This window comes from Taudactylus pleione, unplaced genomic scaffold (assembly GCF_031769625.1).
Source record: "Taudactylus pleione unplaced genomic scaffold, aTauple2 ptg000535l, whole genome shotgun sequence".
Taxonomy (NCBI): Eukaryota; Metazoa; Chordata; class Amphibia; order Anura; family Myobatrachidae; genus Taudactylus; species Taudactylus pleione.
Genome location: NW_028284937.1, coordinates 6,335,009 through 6,355,889, shown reverse-complemented (window position 1 = coordinate 6,355,889; position 20,881 = coordinate 6,335,009). Strand labels below are relative to the sequence as shown.

General features: G+C 44.6%; 1 protein-coding gene across 2 annotated transcripts; it reads right to left on the bottom strand.

Moving 5' to 3' along the window:
* Positions 1-809: 809 nt before the first annotated feature.
* On the bottom strand, positions 810-20,368 carry MBOAT7 (membrane bound acylglycerophosphatidylinositol O-acyltransferase MBOAT7). 2 transcript variants are annotated; one of them, XM_088450993.1, is made up of 8 exons: positions 20,221-20,368; positions 16,635-16,720; positions 15,559-15,688; positions 14,558-14,684; positions 9,312-9,468; positions 4,861-5,221; positions 2,082-2,264; positions 810-1,934 (listed from the first exon to the last, which is right to left on the bottom strand). In XM_088450993.1, exons 1-8 carry the CDS (start codon positions 20,283-20,285, stop codon positions 1,562-1,564), a joined length of 1,482 nt encoding a protein of 493 aa, XP_088307119.1. In that variant the 5' UTR covers positions 20,286-20,368; the 3' UTR covers positions 810-1,561. The 2 variants fall into 2 exon arrangements, with proteins under 2 accessions (XP_088307119.1, XP_088307120.1); XM_088450994.1 differs by having other exon boundaries at positions 20,226-20,331.
* Between the last annotated feature and the right edge of the window lie 513 nt (positions 20,369-20,881).

Here is a 20,881-nt window from a genome sequence, read left to right as displayed (position 1 = left end):
ATTGTGCGTTCCCGTCCCCAGTGTGCCACCAAATGGCCGTCCCCACCCCCGGCTCCGCCCCGGCCCCTGCTATTAGCCGACAATCAGCTCCCTCCCGGAAGGCTGTAGCTGATTGTCGGCAAGTATGACATACCGCTTCTCAGTATGTACTAAAGGGATTTTGCAGCCTGCCAACGCTAAGTGCAGCCTACAATATCACACTGCACCTGGGGCACTTAGCGCTGCCATAAACACCAATGGCAGCGCTAAGTGTCCCAGGTATTACTAAGAGGAGATGTCACTTACCGTCTGCTGACTTCTCCAGCGCTGATATCGCCTCCTGTAGCTGCCGGTATCTGCTTCTCCTCACTGGAGAAGCAGGACTTCAGCTGTGTCAGGTTGGCCGTTTTTAAATAAAGTTTGTTAAAAAAAAAAAAAAGTCACTGATGCAGCTGCCGGCCAGAGATGGTGAGTCACAGAGGGCTTTCAGGGGAGAGGGGTCTCAGTTGTTACCGCCGAGGGGGTAACTGCTGCGTTAGCCAGCTCCTGCTTCACAGCGGTAGCAGGCGAAGCAGGAGTGGCATTAACACAGCGTCTTCGTAAATAGACCCCAAAGTTTCAAACAGATTCTAACTGTCATTTTACAGACTGGGGGGGTCTACATACTAAGGGGTCTATTTACTAAGCAGTGTTAGGAGACAGAGTGAAAAGTGATAAGGTGCCAGCCAATCAGCTCCCAACTGTCATTTTTCAAACACAGCCTGTGAGATGATAGTTGGGAGCTGATTGGCTGGCACCTTATCACTTTTTACTGTGTCTCCTAACACTGCTTAGTAACTAGACCCCTAAGCCTTGCAGAGAGATAAAGTGGACGGAGATAAAGTACCAACCAATAAGCTCCTAACTGTCATTTTTCAAACACATCCTGTAAAGTGACAGTTAAAGTACCGTCCAGTCAGCTTCTATCTCCATCCACTTTATCTCTCTCCAAGGCTTAGTACATAGAAACCTGGGTTTGAAAAATGACAGAAGCTGATGAAAGACGCTTTGTATCTCAGTCTGCAACTGTGCCAATTACCAAACCTGTTCCCAAGTGACAAAGACGACTTTGTACGGTCACTCAATGCAAAACCACTAGAAACTGAATTTTTAAACACAAAAAGATAAAAAGTAAGATATGTGACATTTGAGAAAGAGCATCTATGGCAACTTTACCTATCTAAGCATATTATCCCAAAAAATCTGTAGCACACATGCACTGGAAGATCACAAGTATGTGCACATGACTGTGGCTGAAACAGAAGTATAAAGACAGATCAGAAGCCTATGGGAGACCCTTAGGCGGCAAATAGGCCGAGAGCGTCACCGGTTGCAAGGAGAGGAGACTTGGTTCCTGGGAAACAGAACTCCCTATTTCTAGTATATAAAATGAAAAACGTCTTTAACAGTCCGGTATTTAAAGCACAAAACATGTCCGATTCATAACATCCAGTTTAGCACAAGCACAGGAGCTCTATGGCTTGCTGAGACATCCATGTAAACGTCACACTGGGCAGGGGCCTTGCGTCTAGTTGCAGCCTATTCATCCCTTAATTCCCTCTTTTTCGTCTTTGCTCTTCCTGGGCCCCCGAGGAGCCATCATTGCCAGCACCCTGCCTAAGATGAGGAAGAACACAGCCAGCATGTGAATAGAGAAATAAATGGAGCGCCAATATCGTACAGTGTCGGAGAAGGTGAGCAGGACAAATCCCATACACATGTAGTCATAGGCTCTCATTTTGAAGAACCAGTGCACCCAATCAAACACCAGCTTGCCGGAATCGGAAAGATGACGCCTCAAGCCTGCATCCATCGTCCCTTCTGATGCCAGGCACAACGGGATGGTCAGGAAGCTCAGATAATAACCAGGGTGGACTCCATGCCAGTAAGCACTGATCAGCATTGTCCAACCACTCCTAAATAGAGAGGAGGACAGAGAGGGTGAGGGGTAGAGAGAGAGAGAGGAAAAGTTAATATCTTACCACTAGCTATACAGCAGAGGTGCCTGTCAAAGATTGTTCATTCTTCGTCCACGGGAGGACATTTCAGCACATAAAACTTACCCAAACACAAAGGACTTGATGGGGGAGTTCTTGTATATGTACTGTGCCAGCCACCACTGTACACTCATGTTCCAGCAGCGCATCCCATCCTTCACCTTCACACAAAAATCTGCTCCATAGCAATCAATGTTCTTTATTGTCTCGTAGTCGTATTCTATATTCACCTTGGATCCGTCAGCACGTCTACAAAGATTAACAATAGACAATATGTAAGAAGAAATCTATATCTGTAGGTCAGTGGTGTGAAAGTGGATTCATCACAATGATGTCTTTACATTCATCTTGTTGACTCTATGGCAATGATTAAAAAAGCCTTAAACAATGATTTATTTTGCTTCTCCTGTCAAATCACTGTTCCTGCTGAAAATATATTTGGCGAGGATGACGGTTGGCTCATTCTGCCCCAGTCCTTTTACATAGAATGCTGGTGCCATTAATGTCTGGAGAGGGGAATATGGCATATGTATGATGGAGTGTATGCATGTATAGAAGAATAACAGCTACAGAGATGAATGAGCTTTACTGTGATATAGAGACACATCTTAGTAACTACAGAAAAACAAAAAACTGCGGCTCCATCAATTATTCTCCACTTTAAATTGGCATTCGTGCTGCTCTTTTAAAGTAAAACTCACTCTGCATGGTTAGCTGTCATTTACATTTGTTATTTGAGTATTAAATGATGCAGATTCAGTTTGAAACAACTGGTATGTTAGTTTAGTTTTTATTTTCTGGTTAGTACCAGTATTCACAAGAATGAAAAGATCCAGGGTCTGATTCACTAAGGAACGCTATTGCAATCGCAGCTCTGTAATTGCACGCAGGTCTGCTGCGAAAATATGCCAATTGCTATCGCAATGCCGTCGCACTGCCAGCATAGTGACGCCCACTTCCTACCACTATATCACATCCGTACTACCTCGCAATCCTGCGCATACATAGAGTACCATCGGCCCGTCTCGCAGAATTACAGCAGCCCTGACCCTACTTAGAAATTGCTAACCTCGTTGTACGTAGTAAGCACTCAAGCTGCGTATGTCGTCGCAATGGCTAATTTAGGCACACCCGTGTAACGGCGTTCAAACGGACAGGCACGTTCTCCAACCACTCCTCCGTCACCACCCCCAAATGCTGGCTACCTGTCATTCACTCTGCGATAGCTTACCGTGCTCTGCGTAGTCGCAGTGCGATCGCAGTGTAGCCTTCGCAAACTGCGATGCATACGCAGCACGCAACAAATCGGCCAACCGCGTGCACAGTTGCGATCCTTAATGAAACAGGCCCCCGGTTCGGGAAATGTGCAGTGGCACAGAGGAATGTGATTCTGCATAATCTGAGCTGCCCAGTGGCAAACGCAGGATTTCTAGAGGGGGGTTTCCAAATGCCTGATTTTAGAGTGAGTGTGGCCAGTCCATGAAGAGGGCATAATTAGCACTTATCCAGCTTTAATATGTTACATACAAAGTATATTGTGTTGCATAATTCCAGCATATACAGGACCAGCGATCACAGTATGCCTTTAGATGCGGCAGTAGGGCCATCCTGTCTGAGCAGAATGTTTTTTTTTCAGATGTGAGCTCCATTCCAGAGCATTGGAGCAAGCCCAGGAGTCTGGGGTAGCAGCAGAAGAAGCTAGCACTGCCCTGGACATTATATTATATATATATATATATATATATATATATACACACACACACACATACACACACACATATTGGTCTCCTTATGTACTCGATAGTGTATTATTATACAGTATTAATAATTAACCCTATTGATGGTCTATAACAGTGCACCCCTAACAGTGCATGTTTTCCACATCTCCTAGTTAGTGCACAGGTATATTTATTACTGGCTGACACATTTTAAAAGATCCACAGGTGTTGCTAATCATTTCATTTGTGATACTGAGAAGAACATGCAGCACTAGTAACATTGTATTATATTACTATTTCTATTGTCATGGTGTGTGCTCGGGAGGGGGTTTCCAGGTAGACGAAAACCCCCCCTGCGTTTTACTGCCATTAGGCCATGTGACCGCACCTCAGATATACAATGCGAGTACAGTACGCTGCATCTTTACCTAGCCGATGGGGTGTTTAACGTGTGTGCAGAGAGAACATTGGATTTCATGATTTTGGATTTGTGGTTGCACGAGACCGATCACCAGTAAAACCTGACAGTGCGGGCTCAGCGGGATTTAGTCAATAGGTCAACATTTACAATGTCAATACCACAACGCAGAGATTGTTAATATATTGACAGGCAACATTTCTCAAAATGTCGACATGTGAAATGTCATCATTGCCAGAATGTCGACAATAGTGTTAGGCTACGGGCGGGAGAGTTAGGCACTAGGGGAAGGTTAGGGTTAGGCACTGGAGGGAGAGTTAGGGGAGAAATATTCAACGGAACGCTGGAGGCCTGATAGGAAGTGACAGTCACATGGCCAGGACCCAGAAGCCGCGCAAGCCTTCAGGAGCTGGTATCTGACCGCTGGGGAACCAGGGATGATATGTCGACATTCTAACAGGTCAGCAATTCATCAGTGTATACATGATGAATGTTGACAGTATGACCATGCTGACATTCTCATTTCAACACGATGAATGTGGACACAACATACCACACCCCGTTTCAGTGTAGCTCATACAATGCAGCATTTGAGGTATGCATTACAAGTACCACTGCTGATCTACAATGCAGAGCATTTAACAATGAACAGAAACAGGCGTGTTTTTTCACTCCCAAGTTTCCTCTGAGATGAAGCTGTGAACATTACCTCTCTAGTGGAGCATATTCCACAGTTGGTCCCCCACCAGAACGAGACTTGGCTGCGATGGGATAGGCGCCAAAAGCCGCAGCAATACAGCCGCATTCCGCAAATATCCAGGCCACGTAAAACCGCATGCGGAAAACGAAGAATATGGGAACCATGTAGAAGAGGCGATACAGGAAGGTGCAATCATAGAACTCGTCCGTCTTAACATAATCCAGAGGGAAGTAATGTGAAACGATGAGAAACAGAACACCGAAAACTGGAGCTGGCTTCAGCCGAGTCACCATGGGCTTCCAGCTTGGGATGTCCTGAGAGCCGATTTGGTGTAGCCAGTCGTTGTAGGTCTTATACCGATAGAATGGGCCTAGAGAGTAAACAGCCGTTACTATTATCATATCATTGAATAAATATTTTGCAGGAAGATTTTGTTTGAAAAAAAAAAAAAATCAGATAGTGTAGATCAGAGCAGGAAATGGCGCCATAAACGAATGTGGCCCTTTGATGTTTTGCCTCCACAGACAAAGCTGCCATGAAGTGGATGGATTGGAGAAGGAAGAGCAGTCTTTGGTTTTGTATTCAGGGAAAATACTGGCTGCTGTTGCATGTAGACCACACACACATTGGACAGCTTTAATTTTACACCGCCAATTAGAGCTAAGCTAGGACGCACCCCCTCCCTGCACATTCACCTGCTTAGACTATGCATATTTTAATTTAATTTTTTTTTTTTTTAAACAAAAACCTTAGCTGTAGAGTTCAGGTGGGTAAAGTTTTCTAAAACTGCACCCGTTTCCAATAAGCAATGTATGCAGCCACTTTTTGGGCAGAATGAATACCCATGGGAATGTATCATATCACCTCACTGGAGACAAGCACCATCCCCCATGTCAGCTCATGACAAATATTCCTGAGTCACACGCACAAGCGCACACAGCAGCGCCTATTGGTAGTCGCCAGTTCGTAACTTTTTGCAACTACCGCAACAAACTCCTTCCCTTGTGTACATCCATGCAGGTGTATGTGCTATGTCTGTTATGCCCACTTTTAGCGTTCGTAGACCATCGGTGCGATCTTATACGCTGCCATCGGTCCCAACATCAAAACTTGCACTAGCCCTATGGCAGATGCAGTTCCTCCATCTCACCATGGCCGCATTGACACACCTGCAACATTCCCATAACACGCCCACTGAACGGGCCAGTTACTGCCCAGGTACGTCCGTCACTTTCCCACAACATTTATGATACAGTCTGTCACAATATCAGCAGCACCTTTGTCTGCACACTCTGTGTAACGCACGCGCAGTTGCAAACGAAAAACAAAAAACCCCAACTATGTGAATATCGTCATTCTGTACAGTTTGCGTGCGGCTCAGAATCAGGCCCAAATAGGTAAATTGGTTATTATGTAGTAATGAGGTTAGCAGGGAGACTGTGTTACGGTCAGCTGTTCTGTATAATGTATAATATATAATATTTATATATATATACACAGGACAGCACTCAGTAGACTCCTTTGTGTCATTTAAGCCTAATTGCCATCTTTGATAATATTGCTTTTGACACCAGCGATGTTAATTGTCTATTATTGTAACATAGGGCCTGATTCAGACCCACTCGCGAGCGGCTGTCCGCTCGCCAGTGGGTCAATGGTCTGCACTGAGCATGCGCACGACGGAGGGAGCTCCGTCGTGCGCATGCGCCAGACGCGACGAGCGAATGACTTTCCTTCGCTCGTTGTGTCTGATCAAAGGGGGCGTGCTGTCGATGTTGATTGACAGCACGCCCCCTTTGGTGGGCGTGCCTCCCTGACAGGGGCGTTCCCAAGGGAACGCCTACCGTCAGAAGCCGGCCCACTGACATCACTAGTGATGTCAGTGGGAGTGATTTTGGCTCGCGGTCATCAAACTGCACGCTCGTATAGGCTGTGGGTGGTGACCCACAGCTATACAAGCGTCCGGGAGGACGCTCCATAATTATGGAGGGCGGCCCTCATTCAGAGCGTGCGCTCTGCTCAGAGCGTACGGCTCTGAATGAGGGCCATAGACTTATCCTTCATTATTTATGTTCTGATTTTAATTTATGTTTTTGTAACATGTTTGTACGTGTATTGTTATTTATTTATGAGTGTTGGTTGCTTAGCGACCAAGTCTGCTATACACATGTGCAGACTTAGGGCCTGATTCAGAGCCGGACGCTATTTGCAGACGCTCGTTCAGAAAAAGGGGCTGGCTATTTAAATTGAGCGCTCGCTCTTTGCGGTCTGTTGACGCCTCTATGTCTGAGCGAGCGTCCGAAACATGCGCTCGTTATTTTGTAAAGACACCCCTTGGCCGCTCTCATCATACGTCATCTCCGCTATTTATTAGATTAATCGAGTACATCGAAAGGCGTATGAACTGCTCGCTATTCTTGTGATAGCATTTTCCTACCGCAATCATGCGAGCAGTTCAGGCTAAAAGACAACCAAGTGACGTGGTCGATGACGCTGCTTTGTTAATTATGCACACCCTTAAAACGCCCATTTTGACCGTTTGGCACGCCTGCGTTCGCATCTCCATTCCCCGTTTTCAAGCACCTTCCCCTGTTACCACCCACAACACCTCATCCTGTCACTCAAATTAGCAGGCATTCACTATTTTGCGAGCACACGATTTCCGACCGCACTGACTGACTGGCGCATGCGCATTACAACCCGATGTGCGAACATCGCTCGGAGCGAACGAGCGACCGCTTACGAGCGGCTCTGAATCAGGCCCTTAGGTTGATGATGTCACACTGCTGAAACTAGCGTGTGCTGTGGGCATTTGTTTGTAAGAGGTATTATATTGTTAGCAATAATGAGTGCTTAGCGACCAGGTCTATTACACACACGCGCAGTCTCAGGTTGATGATGTCACACTCCCGCGACTACAACGCGTGGTGTGGGCGTTTGTTTGCCGGAGGTCTGCAGGTGAGTGCAATTCTTTGATCATTTGTGGCTATATATGTTTATTTTTATCATTCTGTTATTGTAACCTGTTGTCCCTGACAAAGGGGGGAGACCCCAAAACGTTGGAAATAAAGGACCGTTTTAAATGACATAAAGGAGTCTGAGTGCCGTCCTGTATACATTTGCTATAGTATGACTGGATAAGTCTGGAATGGCACCTTAGCAAGTGTTTCTTCATTCCTCCTTTGGAGAGTGCCGGGTTGCAGTATTGAGATAAATATATATTTATTATAATGCCAGTGCCCCGGAAGGGGACGATGCAGAGGAAGTATTTGGGATTGAATAGTGGGCCTGATTCAGACCCGGTCGCAAGTGCTCGCAACCGGGTCAATGGTGGCCCAGAGCGCATGTGGACAGATTCCGGCTCTGTTAGAGCTGAAATCTCTCTGGGGCTTGCGGCAACGAGACCCTACCACAAGGGTCTCGTCGCAAGCCCGATGGTCTTGACCATCGCGACCATCATCATGGCCGCTCGCTATAGCTGTGGGTGATCACCCACAGCTATGCGAGAGGCCAGGAGGCCATTCTTAAAAAAAAAAAAAAAAAAAAAAAAAAGACCGGCCCTGATTCAGAGAGAGCGCTCTGTCAGAGCGACCGGCTCTGAATCAGGGCCAGTTTCCATACTGAACTTTTCTGGACCTGAGCTACAAAATGACAGAAAGGGTTTCCCCCCTCCCCCAATATTATTCTTATTGGCTGTCTGGGCAATAGCTCATGACTTACAACATTTGACTGGTGCTGTGGTGGGGGGGGCATGGCATCGCTAGCAAAACTAACGATATCCCCGTATTAAGCTGCATGTTCTGACGACTAGGTATATCATTAACAATCCATGGGAGCACACATCGTCCGCTGTTTACTGCATACACACCGAACGATATATCGTTCAACGATATCGTTATCGTTCACAATAGTCGTCCAGTGTGCATGCGGCTTAAGAGAGACAGATTTTGAGATCAGAGTAAATTAGTTTGGACTACAGTACATGAGTTGTAAGGTCATAAACCGTAATTCTACAAATGAAACAGTAGGGAACATGTGGATGAGATGGCCTACCTCCCACAACCACACCAGCACAACCTTCCAGCAGAACAGTCACATTTCATGCATTTAATCAGGAGTCAGATATAGGCCAGCTAATGCCACTTTTAATTACAATTACATATTTGTGTCTTGCAGGGGGTCAGGCACAGTGTTGATTGAAGGGATGCAGCAATGAGCCAGTGGCTGCACAACCCTAAGCAAAACTTGGGTTTTTTCTTATAACTATGGCAAATAGAGTCCACTGCTGACTCCAAAAGTATCCAGTTTTCAAGCCTTAACAAGCTGCATGGATCATGTTATGTTATCAGCTGCACTTCATGGGTACAATATGAAATGGTATCCTACCCTTTATTGTTTTTTTCCAAAATAAATTCACTTTATGCTAGCCATTCTATCTTTATGGATTAAAATGTACATACCGGTCATAAGCCCAATGTAGCAATAACTGTACAAGAAAACTTCAATCAGACTTGGGATCTTGGCAATTGTACCAATGGACGAGTGATTTGAAAAGGACGCCACGTCCTGTTTTTTGGCTCGGCTAAATTCTTGCACCTCATTTGCGTAGCTCACAAGCTGGAATACACAAACAGAGATGGTCAATTACTTACTGTAAGACATGACTTAAAGATTACATAAATAAATGATAATTATGAAGTCCCTGCAGGCTAACCTACAAACTATCCCCCAGTGTGGAGGCTGACACGAAATATAAAAAATACTGACCTCAGGCCTGCGGTGCTTGTGCCTCACAGCCAGACATTTTCCAGCTGAATGTCATCCACAGTAAGCTACATGCCACCTGTACTCGCCATACACTAACACACAGTACAGACCCACCCTGCTCCATGTGAACTCCCCAACTCTCCGTGGTACTGACGATCGGTCTCCTGCTACTGCAACCTCCTTTGAAGATCCCAATGCTTTCTTGTAGACATAATTTGGCCAAAGCTCTAGCCACAATAGCTCAATAGTGATTACCCGACTAGGAATAAGCATGTGGGAGTCAGTGCCAGGCTTTGGTAGGGTAGTAGATATATATATACTGCCTCACCATTTTCCTATAGAGTAGAATAGCCCTACAGTCACCATTAGCCTTTTACTTAGATCAACTCATGACTGAAAGCACCGTGGTGGATCTCAAAGAATGGAGGTGTCGCAGAGACCAGGCTATTCCTTGTCTTGTTGGGAGATAACAAAGAGCAAGGATGAGGTTTGTGTGTTGCTGTATGGGATGTACGGGCTCAGCATTAAGTGAAGGAGCATGCAATGGGGGGGGGGGGGTCTGTGTAATATGCCTGCACATGAGGGTTGTATGTTTCTCTCACTTTGAGAAAGCCTCCTAATGTGACACTCCTTAGTGATCTCTTCCTTTGGACCACAAAGCACCATTCCAGGCACAGCAGCATCTACAGCAGAACAGCAGCCCGGGCTTCCCCACAGTAATTACCTGGAAGAGATGGCTTCGGATACGATCAAGTTTTACTTTACTGTGTATACACTTTTGACCTCACTGTGGAAGATCTCAAGCATTTACGGTCGCTTCACCTACCATAGAAGCAAATAGCTTGGGAATCCATCTAACACCTAACGTGATGCTCTATGTATTCCAAGTGATAACTTTTCAATTATCCCAGAGACAGAAAGGGATCACCGTGGTGTTATCTTGTTTAATGCTTTATTTTGTTTTCCACTCTTATTAAATATGGTGTTATTACTGTTGAGCCGGATCATCTACCTTTTTTTACAATATTTGGTTTGGATATCTTTATAGAATTTTCAGTGCCAATTTTTGTCTGTATTTATTGTAGGTCTCTCTGTATCAACTGCTAGTATAGATGTCCCATTGCCAGGTTTACCAGCCACATCTGGTTTCCAGGCAGAGGTAGATGCACCTTGGTGAGAAATCAAGTCACTTTTCATAGTTATCTATAATTTAGTAAGAAAAACATGATGGGTTCATAGCTATACAGAATTGGAGGGGATTTTTAGCTAAATTATTTCAACAGGATCAAACATTCAATATATGTTTTGCAATGCCTAGCTTGTAGTAGTACAGGAGTGTGTTTACAGTAAATACGTAACTAAATGCTGTATAGCTGTTCGGCTGCAGGACCAGGGGCAAACGCAGGAATTTTAAAGGGAGGGGGGGTTTCCCAACGGTTGATTTAAAAAAAAAAAAAAAAAAACAACTACATATATATTTTTCCACTTTTGCCACTTCATACAGTGGAGACTCCAGGCTGCATGCTGGTACCCAGGTCATATTGTAACTCCAGCAGCACAAACAGAGATGGTGACTATCTGTGACTCCAACCAGGAGGGTTTTACAGCACATAAATAAACAACAAAGCAATTATATTCCCCAATCATTCCTTTCCCTGTCACACATAGCAGCAGCACACACAGCAGCACACACCGTGTCACACACAGCAGCACACACCGTGTCACACACTGGAAGCACACACACAGCAGCACACACACCTTGTCACACATAGCAGCAGCACACACACCCTGCCAATCACACCACCCTGTCACACACACCACCCTGTCAGTCACACACAGCAGCAGCACACACACCTCTCTATACTGTGAAGTACAAATGCCTACTTCCTGCATCCAATGGGTTAATCATCACGTGTCAGTTTGCCGGCAGAACGGGACTCTGGAGGAGTGTTGGGGTGAGGAATGCAGGCTGCCGCTGCCTGTGTTACTACTTCAGACACAGGAACACACACTACTGCACTTTTGAATTTGCCGCGTTTAGCTCCCCGGGCTGTAAATTCTCTGACATCCACCTCTGGCACCGTACGCATGAACCCAATTACACTGTTTATAAAGAGCGGTGCCAGGGTTTTTAATCTGCCAGAATGCCACCTGAAACCCTAGAACACCCTGTACCTTTCTGATGGTGTCATCCTTTCTTTTACTCCAGTCCTTTCCGGCTATATGTGCTGCCTGTCACTCCGTTGGGGTGCCATTTTAGACCACCCCCTCTGTATGATGTTGCCCTGGTGCACTACACAGTGCCTATGACATCCAAGGTGAAGTGCACCTTCCTCGGGGCTACTCCACTGCATCCCCATAGGGAGGTTTCACCGTTCTCAATCAACGTGTCCTCCTCTAATCTGCGGCTAGCTGCGGATTTCCTTCGAGGCTGCTTGGTGATCCTCTATTTCCCACGCTACCTCTGGTAGGACTGCAGTCAGTGTCTGGGCAGCTCCGCTAGTGGTGGGTGGCCTGTGACTGCTGCAGAGACAGAGACAAGGTTGTCTCTGTCACTGGAAAAAAAAATTTGGTCCATCAGGGGGGGTTTCTGGGTACTCAGAAACACCACCTGCGTGCGCTACTCACAGATGTGTCTCACTGCAGATTTTAAGTGACCCCCCCACGCTTCCCAAGATCTCCTTTAATTGAGCGTTATTTTTGTAGCATGATCCAGCTGTACATGGGACATATGCTAAAACTGCATAACCTCTGTATAACACTTATAGACTTCATTACACTAGCAATAACGCTCTGTGATAATACTACATGTGACTTCAGGGCACTATCATATGCAGCATGCCGACCATCTGCAACCGCTGGTCCCCCATTAAATTGGCTAGTATTTGACTGTTAAAGGATATCTACAGTGTTCTGCAATTGTTGGCTATACCCCAGTGTCCCCCGTGGATGAAGGAGAAAGTATCTTGCAGCTACTGGCATCATGAATATCACAAGTTAATCAAACCATTGCACTGTGGATTAAAACTAACACAAAGGCGACCAGAAGGGTCTTCATAGAAACTGCTGTTTGAGTGGCCTATTTATCATAGAGGAACGAGACCCAAATCCAGTAAAAATGGGTGTTTGTACCGGAGATTGGGCTTTTCCATATTTAGCCCCTAAGTTATCACAGAGCTTCGCCAGCGATAGCCTTTGCTCTCCACCAAAAGCATGGGGACAACCTGTACCACCGCAATCCTCTGATCTCTAGTGCCATCGCAGGGTGACAAAAGTAGCAGCAAAAGAGGGGGAAAAAAAAATTAATAAAACATTTATTTAAAGTTAGTTTCAAGTTTTTTTCTATTTTTTTTTCTTTATGGAGTCTACTAATAGCCTGAAACCAGGCTTCCGCCCCAGTGCACACCTGTGCCATGGAATGCCCAGCAGGACACCGACTGGCCAGCATAAAGACCTTTTATTATCGATGCTGGCCAGTATCAATGGGGGGGGGGGGGAAGGAGCATTACCCAGCTGACCCAGCAACCTCTTAATAATAAATAGTGGCAACAGAAGACTGTCATGGACAGCAAAGATCTATTTATCAAAAGCAGTGATAGAAGAGATCAAGTAGAAGTGTCTACAGTTCTCGTGCTGCAAAAACTGTTGGTATACACAAAAGCAGTCTATAGTGATCTGTCTATACAAACAGACAAGGTAGTCAGTCAGACTTTCTCAGAACAGGTCCATGCATGAAGGGACATGCTGTCATGTCAGCCCAAATGCAGAAAGGGGCCCACTGGCCCACCACAGTGTCATCACCACATTCCTGTGCCACCGTTGTGTCATCAACACATTCCTGTGCCACCGTGTCATCACCACATTCCTGTGCCACCGCCAGCATTCCTTCACAAGCCTTAATAGAGACCGATTGCTCTAATCTCTAGTTACCTTGTCTGATAGAAGAGACTTTGACCTGGCTCCCATCCCAGTAGAGTCTTGTTACGTGTTATTGTAGATCTCCTTTCTAGCTAGCTAAGTATACAATAGAGGTTTGTAGTGTGACAGCAGCTAGAGTATGGTGATACTGATCATTTCAGATAAAATGGTTCATCTGGGAGCAGTACAAACAATCTCCGTGAATAGTTAGGAGGAAGAACTACTCACATCTTTGAGATTATACATTATATTATTGTACACCATTGGATCTTTTTAAAATAAAAGAATCAACTTAACATTCTAAAATAACTAATAATACTATATTATAATTAATAATATTGTGGATCCCATTAGAATATCGACATTTTCCTCAAAAAATAAATAACAATAACACTATTTTGTTTATTGGGGAACATGTTATCAAGTCATTAAAAATAAAAAATCAACTGTAGTAATGATATTGAGATATTGTCCAAATTTTCTGATATCTTTTGAACTCTAGTGGTGATATACACATATTAAAATGGCCTTTGCATGGCATATAGAGGCAGCTTGGAAGTAAAATAAGGAAAGTAGACTAGCTCTGGTCCCATTCAGCCATCTTTGAATAGCCCTCCCTGATTATGTCACACCCCCTGCACTACCTGCCTTAAGGTAGTACATCTGACCGGTATTTCCGCGATCCTGCGACGCGATCGGAAATGCCGATCTGCCAAGTGGAAATGCCGGCCAACATCGATGGTCAGCGATCCGTCGCAGGATCGCTGAAATATTACATGTTAAATGTCCCCGATATGACGATCGCGATAATTTTTTGATTGCGATTGGCAAAATCAAACATGTTGCATTTCTGCGATGCTGGGTTGCCACATCGCGGCAATCCATCGCTGATGGATGGGCCCCATTATGCCTGTGTAGTGTAAACGATCTCCTATTTTTGCATTGGACATAACAATTTGCCTACAGACAACAGCTTGTGTATAGCACATGCAGTAATCAGCGGTTCATGATCTGAACTCACCTTCAGAGTTAAAAGCAGCTGCACTGCATTAGTGAACGGGGTGGGTGCAGGAAGGTCAAAATAAGTCACTGTGCGGAAGAAGAGCAGGTAGGTGAAGGTCCAACCCAGTACCAAGAAGTGGCAGGATCTGAAAGCATTGGGGAAGGCACAGATAGAGAAATACATGATGAGTTGTGCAAACACTTCCTTTACACTTCCACATAAACCACAGCATTAACTATAAATAATACATGGCATCAATATAAGCTATTTATACTAACTAGCATGCTCATTATAGAATGCCACAGGAAACAGATTTCAGGATACAATCTGAATTTGGCACAGAGGACCTGATGCAGTGTCCCCAAGTGCACATGCAGCCCATTAGTATATGTGTTTAGTAGTTCTATCTAGGGTTGTACGTCACTCAAATCTGTACCCAATATAGGACTTTGCACCAGCTCTGGGTATCTGAAATAATAGTATTGCAGTCATTCAGAGAAGGAGTTTCAGGGCCTGATTCAGACGCGTCTGCATCAGTTTTTCCATGCTGCTTTTTTTCTAAATAGCAGCTGAAGGGAATCAAACTAATATTACACCTACACAGTGCCTGAAGGGTGAGTTTCTAAAGGTGCTTATCCACTACACAATGAAAGAACGAATGACCGATATGTCGTTCAGTGCAGGCACCCTCCCTCATCCCCGAGCATGTAGAACCTGATGATATGTCAGGTTGGGCAGTATGTTCAGGCGATGACAGATGCCGACCAGCGGGTGCGCACATCGCTGGTCGTTGCCAGCATATTCACTGCACGATTAATGAACAATAACGATGTCGTAATCGTTCAATCGTCCCTTTATACCGTGTAGTGGATATGCGCCTTTAGAAACACTATTTACCTTTCAGTACTTAGCACAAAAATAAACAAAGCTTAACATCCCAAATGAATTAAACAATTATCCAGGCAAGACATCAGAAACAACACTATTTGCATCCCCGTGCATTCCAGAATTATTTGTACCTGGGAGACATTTTTACGATGATCCATGTGCAGAGGATGGTGATAGCGGAATGGAGGGTGTGGATGTTACAAGTCACCAGAGTAAGCAGCAGTCCCACAGCCGCCCCTCCTAATTGTTTCACACGTGGACCTGGAAAGAGAAAGATACATGTGGCCCCTTAATAATCATAATACAAAACCACATGTTCGTGACATTATATACACACACACAATTTGTAAAGGTCCTGGTGCCATCCTGGATGTTTCCAAAAAAACAACCAAATGCATAAACAAGGAATCACTCAGACACAGTTATCAAGAGTGATTTTTGATCTACAAGACCCGTGAGTGCTGCCTTTTCTCATAATATATATATATCAGCAGAACGGGCGGCACTCATTGCAATAATGTAAACAGGAGACCAATTACGCCAACGTTTCAATGTCTTTATCCAAACATTTTCCTGAGGAAAATGTTTGGATAAAGACATTGAAACGTTGGCATAATTGGTCTCCTGTCTACATTATTGCAAAGAGTGCCGCCCGTTCTGCTGATACATATCGTAATTCATCCATCTGGAAGTTTTATGTGAAGACACCTGCACTTTTGAATACATTGGTTGGAGAGGAGTGCTGCTAGAGTGATTTGTATATATAAGCCATCGCTGCAGATCCTCCCGAAAAGCCGTTTCAATTACCCTGGTAGTAGGATACCGCATCATGATTACAAGTCAATTTTCATTTGATATTACTCTGCTTATGTTATTTGTAATGTGAAATCTTATAATAGACTTTATAATATGATTTTGTACAAGTTGTTATGTTTGTTTGGGGTAATCTGGCACGCCATATGAACTTATTTGAACAGTTCAGATGGTTCATGTTCAGAACTTTAGGAACTGTACAAGAAAATAGATTTATTTTATATGAGGCAATGTCTAGCAGAACATAGCAGGAATGCTAATCCAGGGGACGTCTATCCTTGCTCTAAACTGCGACTCATTAGATTCCATCACCCATCATGAAAATTAACAATGCATTAAATCCAGTGTTTTATTGGTCATATATTTTTATGCTACCAAAAAGAATGAAACTTACCTGCATTCTTGAAGAAATAACCAACCGGTACAGAACACAGCAATATAGCCAGATAGGTTAATTCATCAGGGGACATGGTCGCTCCCCTAGCAACGGAATACATAAAGAGATAAGGTTACTCTCTATCCTAGAATTTTGGATTTTACCAAGCTGGCACGAAGATCATCAAGCTATATACAGTGGCCCAGTAGGGCCTAGCATGTTACCTGACTATACCAGAGAGGCATATATTGGCATTGCATGGCATCAGATTCTATTCCCGCTGTGGATTGTTATATACAGTTGTTTATAGTTGGGCCTGATACAGTATATAACCTCTGTGGTCTCTAACACTCATAATCAGACTGACAGCAAGTATACAGTAAGCTTGTGAGGCTCACAGCAGCATTTATGTATTTGGAGGCTTGTTCTTGTTGGCCAACCAATGGATTTACTCTGTAGTCACTGATGCCACTACTGAAGAGGAAGAGACTGTGGTATGAGTCTGTAGTGTCTTCAGCGGTAGGATCAGTATAATCGTGCTGTGAAATAGTGATCATTAGTGCTTAATAGTAACACCGGGTGTACTTGACCGTAGGAATTGTGATCCCTAGTCCACATGATGTGCACAGTACATTCACATACATGAAGAGAGCACAATCAGGGCATAGTAAGTGCCATGCGTGCAGAGTTGTGCTCAGGGCTGGATTTAAGGGTCAGGTCACCCAGGGCACAACTGTAATGACCAATCCCCAATTTTGTTACCGTACTTTCATTGTTTGTTTATAAGCACTTATTTGCAGATTGGTAGTTTAATATAACATAATAATCATAATAATAAGAATAATAAATCATAATAATAATAAAATGAGCCATGTGCTATGACCAATTATTTTATTTGTAATTATACATGCATTTTTACTGATTAGGGCAGCTTGCAGAGGCAGCCTGCACATGTCCTATTTGTCCGCACCCCATTCAAGATGGTGTATGTTGCAGTACAGTGGTAATATTTTCTAGTTACTGGCAAATTTAGGACTGACAGTGATGCCGCATATCCACTAGGCGATTAAAATGAATGACTGAACTATAACGATGTTGTTATCGTTCAATTGCTCATTAATCAGTCACAAATCGAGCATTAAAATGTCGAAAATGTGCATTCCCGCTGGTCGTTTTTTACATCAATCATCGCCTGAACATGTCGGTCAATATGCCGTTAACGACAGATTGGGCATGTTCTGGGATGAGGGAGGGTGCCTGTACTGAACGGCATATCGTTCAGTGTAGGCATTACAGGGGATGAGGAATAAATGTACGATTACAATGTTGTCATCGTACTGTCGTTCCTCAATCTGCTAGTGGATACATACCTTAATAAAATAAGTGTCCAAGTGCCATCCCCAGACATGTGCCTAATGGGGTATTCACCACTGGTTGTTGTTTACTGTAGTCAGCTTGCACTTTGTACAGGGCTACACAATGGGGTCCATTCAATTAGGTGCGAGTTTGCTTCATGAAACTTGAAAACTTTGCGATAATGCATGTTCCCAGGAAACGGGCATCCAATTAGACATGCCAATTCGTGCCACTCACGATGAGGTTGTGTGAATATTGGCAACAAGCGAACTGGGAGAAGAGCATGAAAAAGCAGGGAAACTGTACTGAATCCCCAAAAAGTGACAACTCAGATAGCAGGACCATATAGAAGGCTGGTAGTGGCCATAACAAAACTACTGGAGGCTCTTAAATGGTGTCAAATGGCTGTTTATTGGGCCATTCCATTAAATGTCCCATACATGACACTGTAAAAAAACAAATCTGTATCTGTGTAACTTTTGAGTTGTTGACATGTTAAGTTATTCTGTAACTCTCTCTCTCATAGGTTTTATAAATATAAAAAACACAGGCTCTTATTACAAAGAGTTGAGCGGAATTATCGATAAGAAGTTTCCTTTATGTCTCGTACATGACATGGAATGGCCCTCTTACACTTTTTAATAATGGTTGAAAGATGATAGGAAAAAATTATCAATTTAAAGTCTTTCTATCATATTGGGATACAGGAAAATGCTTGTACAGTGATTTTGCAGTATTTGTATACTTTTGTAAAAAGTCAGATTAAAGGCTTTCAACTCCCATTTGCAAGTTCAAAAACCCCTCTCCCATCAATACAACACCTCCACATGCCCGTCCCACATCATTTACACCCCCACATACCTGTCCCACAGATCATTTACACCTCCGCGTGCCCGTCCCACATCACTTGCACCTCCGCGTGCCCGACACCACATCACTTGCACCTCCGCGTGCCCGACACCACATCACTTGCACCTCCGCGTGCCCGACACCACATCACTTGCACCTCCGCGTGCCCGACACCACATCACTTGCACCTCCGCGCGCCCGTCCCACATCACTTGCACCTCCGCGTGCCTGTCCCACATGCAGGGGCGTAGAGAGCCACGCGGGGCCCTGGTAAAGAGGGGGTGTGGTCTAATTTCAGAAGGCGTGGCCACGCCCCCTTGTGAGCCCCTCAGCCCGGAGCGCAGCCAGTGGGGGGCACAATCAGTGTGATCGCTCCCCCCTTCAGGCATAGGAGATTGCTTGCGGCTGCTACTTAGCAGCCGCAAGCAATCTCCCGCTGCAGCCCAGCACTGCTGCTGCATAGGGAGGGAGGGAGTGAGGGGGGGGGGGCGGCACCAGACCTGGGCCCCCGCCAGGCCCCTCTGGAAGCCCGGGCAAACTGTACCGCTCCCCCCCCTCTCGGCGCCCCTGCCCACATCACGTACACCTCCGCGTGCCCGTCCCACATCATTTACACCTCCATGTGCCCGTCCCACATCATTTACACCTCCATGTGCCCGTCCCACATCATTTACACCTCCATGTGCCCGTCCCACATCATTTACACCTCCATGTGCCCGTCCCACATCATTTACACCTCCATGTGCCCATCCCACATCATTTACACCTCCATGTGCCTGTCCCACATCATTTAGCCATTATTGAGCTTTTTAGAGAAATTCACCTGAAAAATGACATGTCTTTATTAGCAAATTATACTATTTAAACCCCTGCAAGTGCATTATTATTCAATGGGAGGGGTGTACCAGAGGTTCTTCATTGTGAACCGACATGTTTTCCCTTAAGATAAAGATTTCCCTAACTTCTCACCTGCACAAAAAAAAAAAAATCACAAATTTCCCCTGAAAATGCAATGTGAGTTCGCAACTGAGATTCACTTTATGAGTTTGTGGCGAGAACAGCTCGCAGGACCCAACTAACACTACAACGAAATTCCCCCAAATATATCTGATCATATATAAATATAGATAACACTATAAAGGAAAACACTGGTGCTTTATAAATGTGATATAGATAAAGCTAGTAAATGGTTTCAGATATTTAATGGATGTTTAAAAGATGGCTGTATAGGAAAACACCTACGCTAGTACTACTCTAGCTATTGCAACTTGCTGTGACATGCTCCCATGTGTGTTTTTCTATATAGGCAGAAGTGCTACATTACATAAATGCAACAAATGCATGAAGTGCCACAGATTGTAATGATGATGAGTCAATGAAAAGAACTGCCAGCATTCACCTTACCTTAGGATCGGTGCTTAGACAGCTGAACTGATGCAGACTGCTTGTTATATGAGGAACCATTCATCAGTGATACAATGTAACAAGGAAACGTACAGACGTTCCCCCTCTGTCCCTGGGATGTCAGTCTCTTCCTAGTGACCTCATCCGCCCCACCCCTCACACTCAGTGATGATTGGAGGATGCTTTACAGTCCTGCATGCTGATTGGCTACACGCATGTCACTCAGCTTATATGGGAAGGAAGCAATGACTTGTGCGTATTACATGCTGCACTTAACTATTTCAGGGTTCTTCTCATCGCGTTTACAATCTGGATCAATTATTATATGGTTTCTCTTCTTGCTTTGCTACTTTGTACTGGTTACAGATTGATGGCTGAACTCTTTGTAAATAGGCTTAAATCACTTTGTTGTAGTTTGGGGCAAAATGTGCACAGTGCAAATATTTGCTGTCCTGTAGCAAACTCTGCAAAATAAATAGTTTTAAATACTCATGCAGAAAAAATTAAAAGATTGTATGCCTCATACCTATAGGTGTATTGACACCTTGGGGGTGGTGGTGGATACATGTACAGCCCCCCCCCCACCTGTCAGAATCCCGGCATCGGCATCCCGACTGCCAGCATTCCAACGATAAGTACTGCGGTTAGGGGGAGGG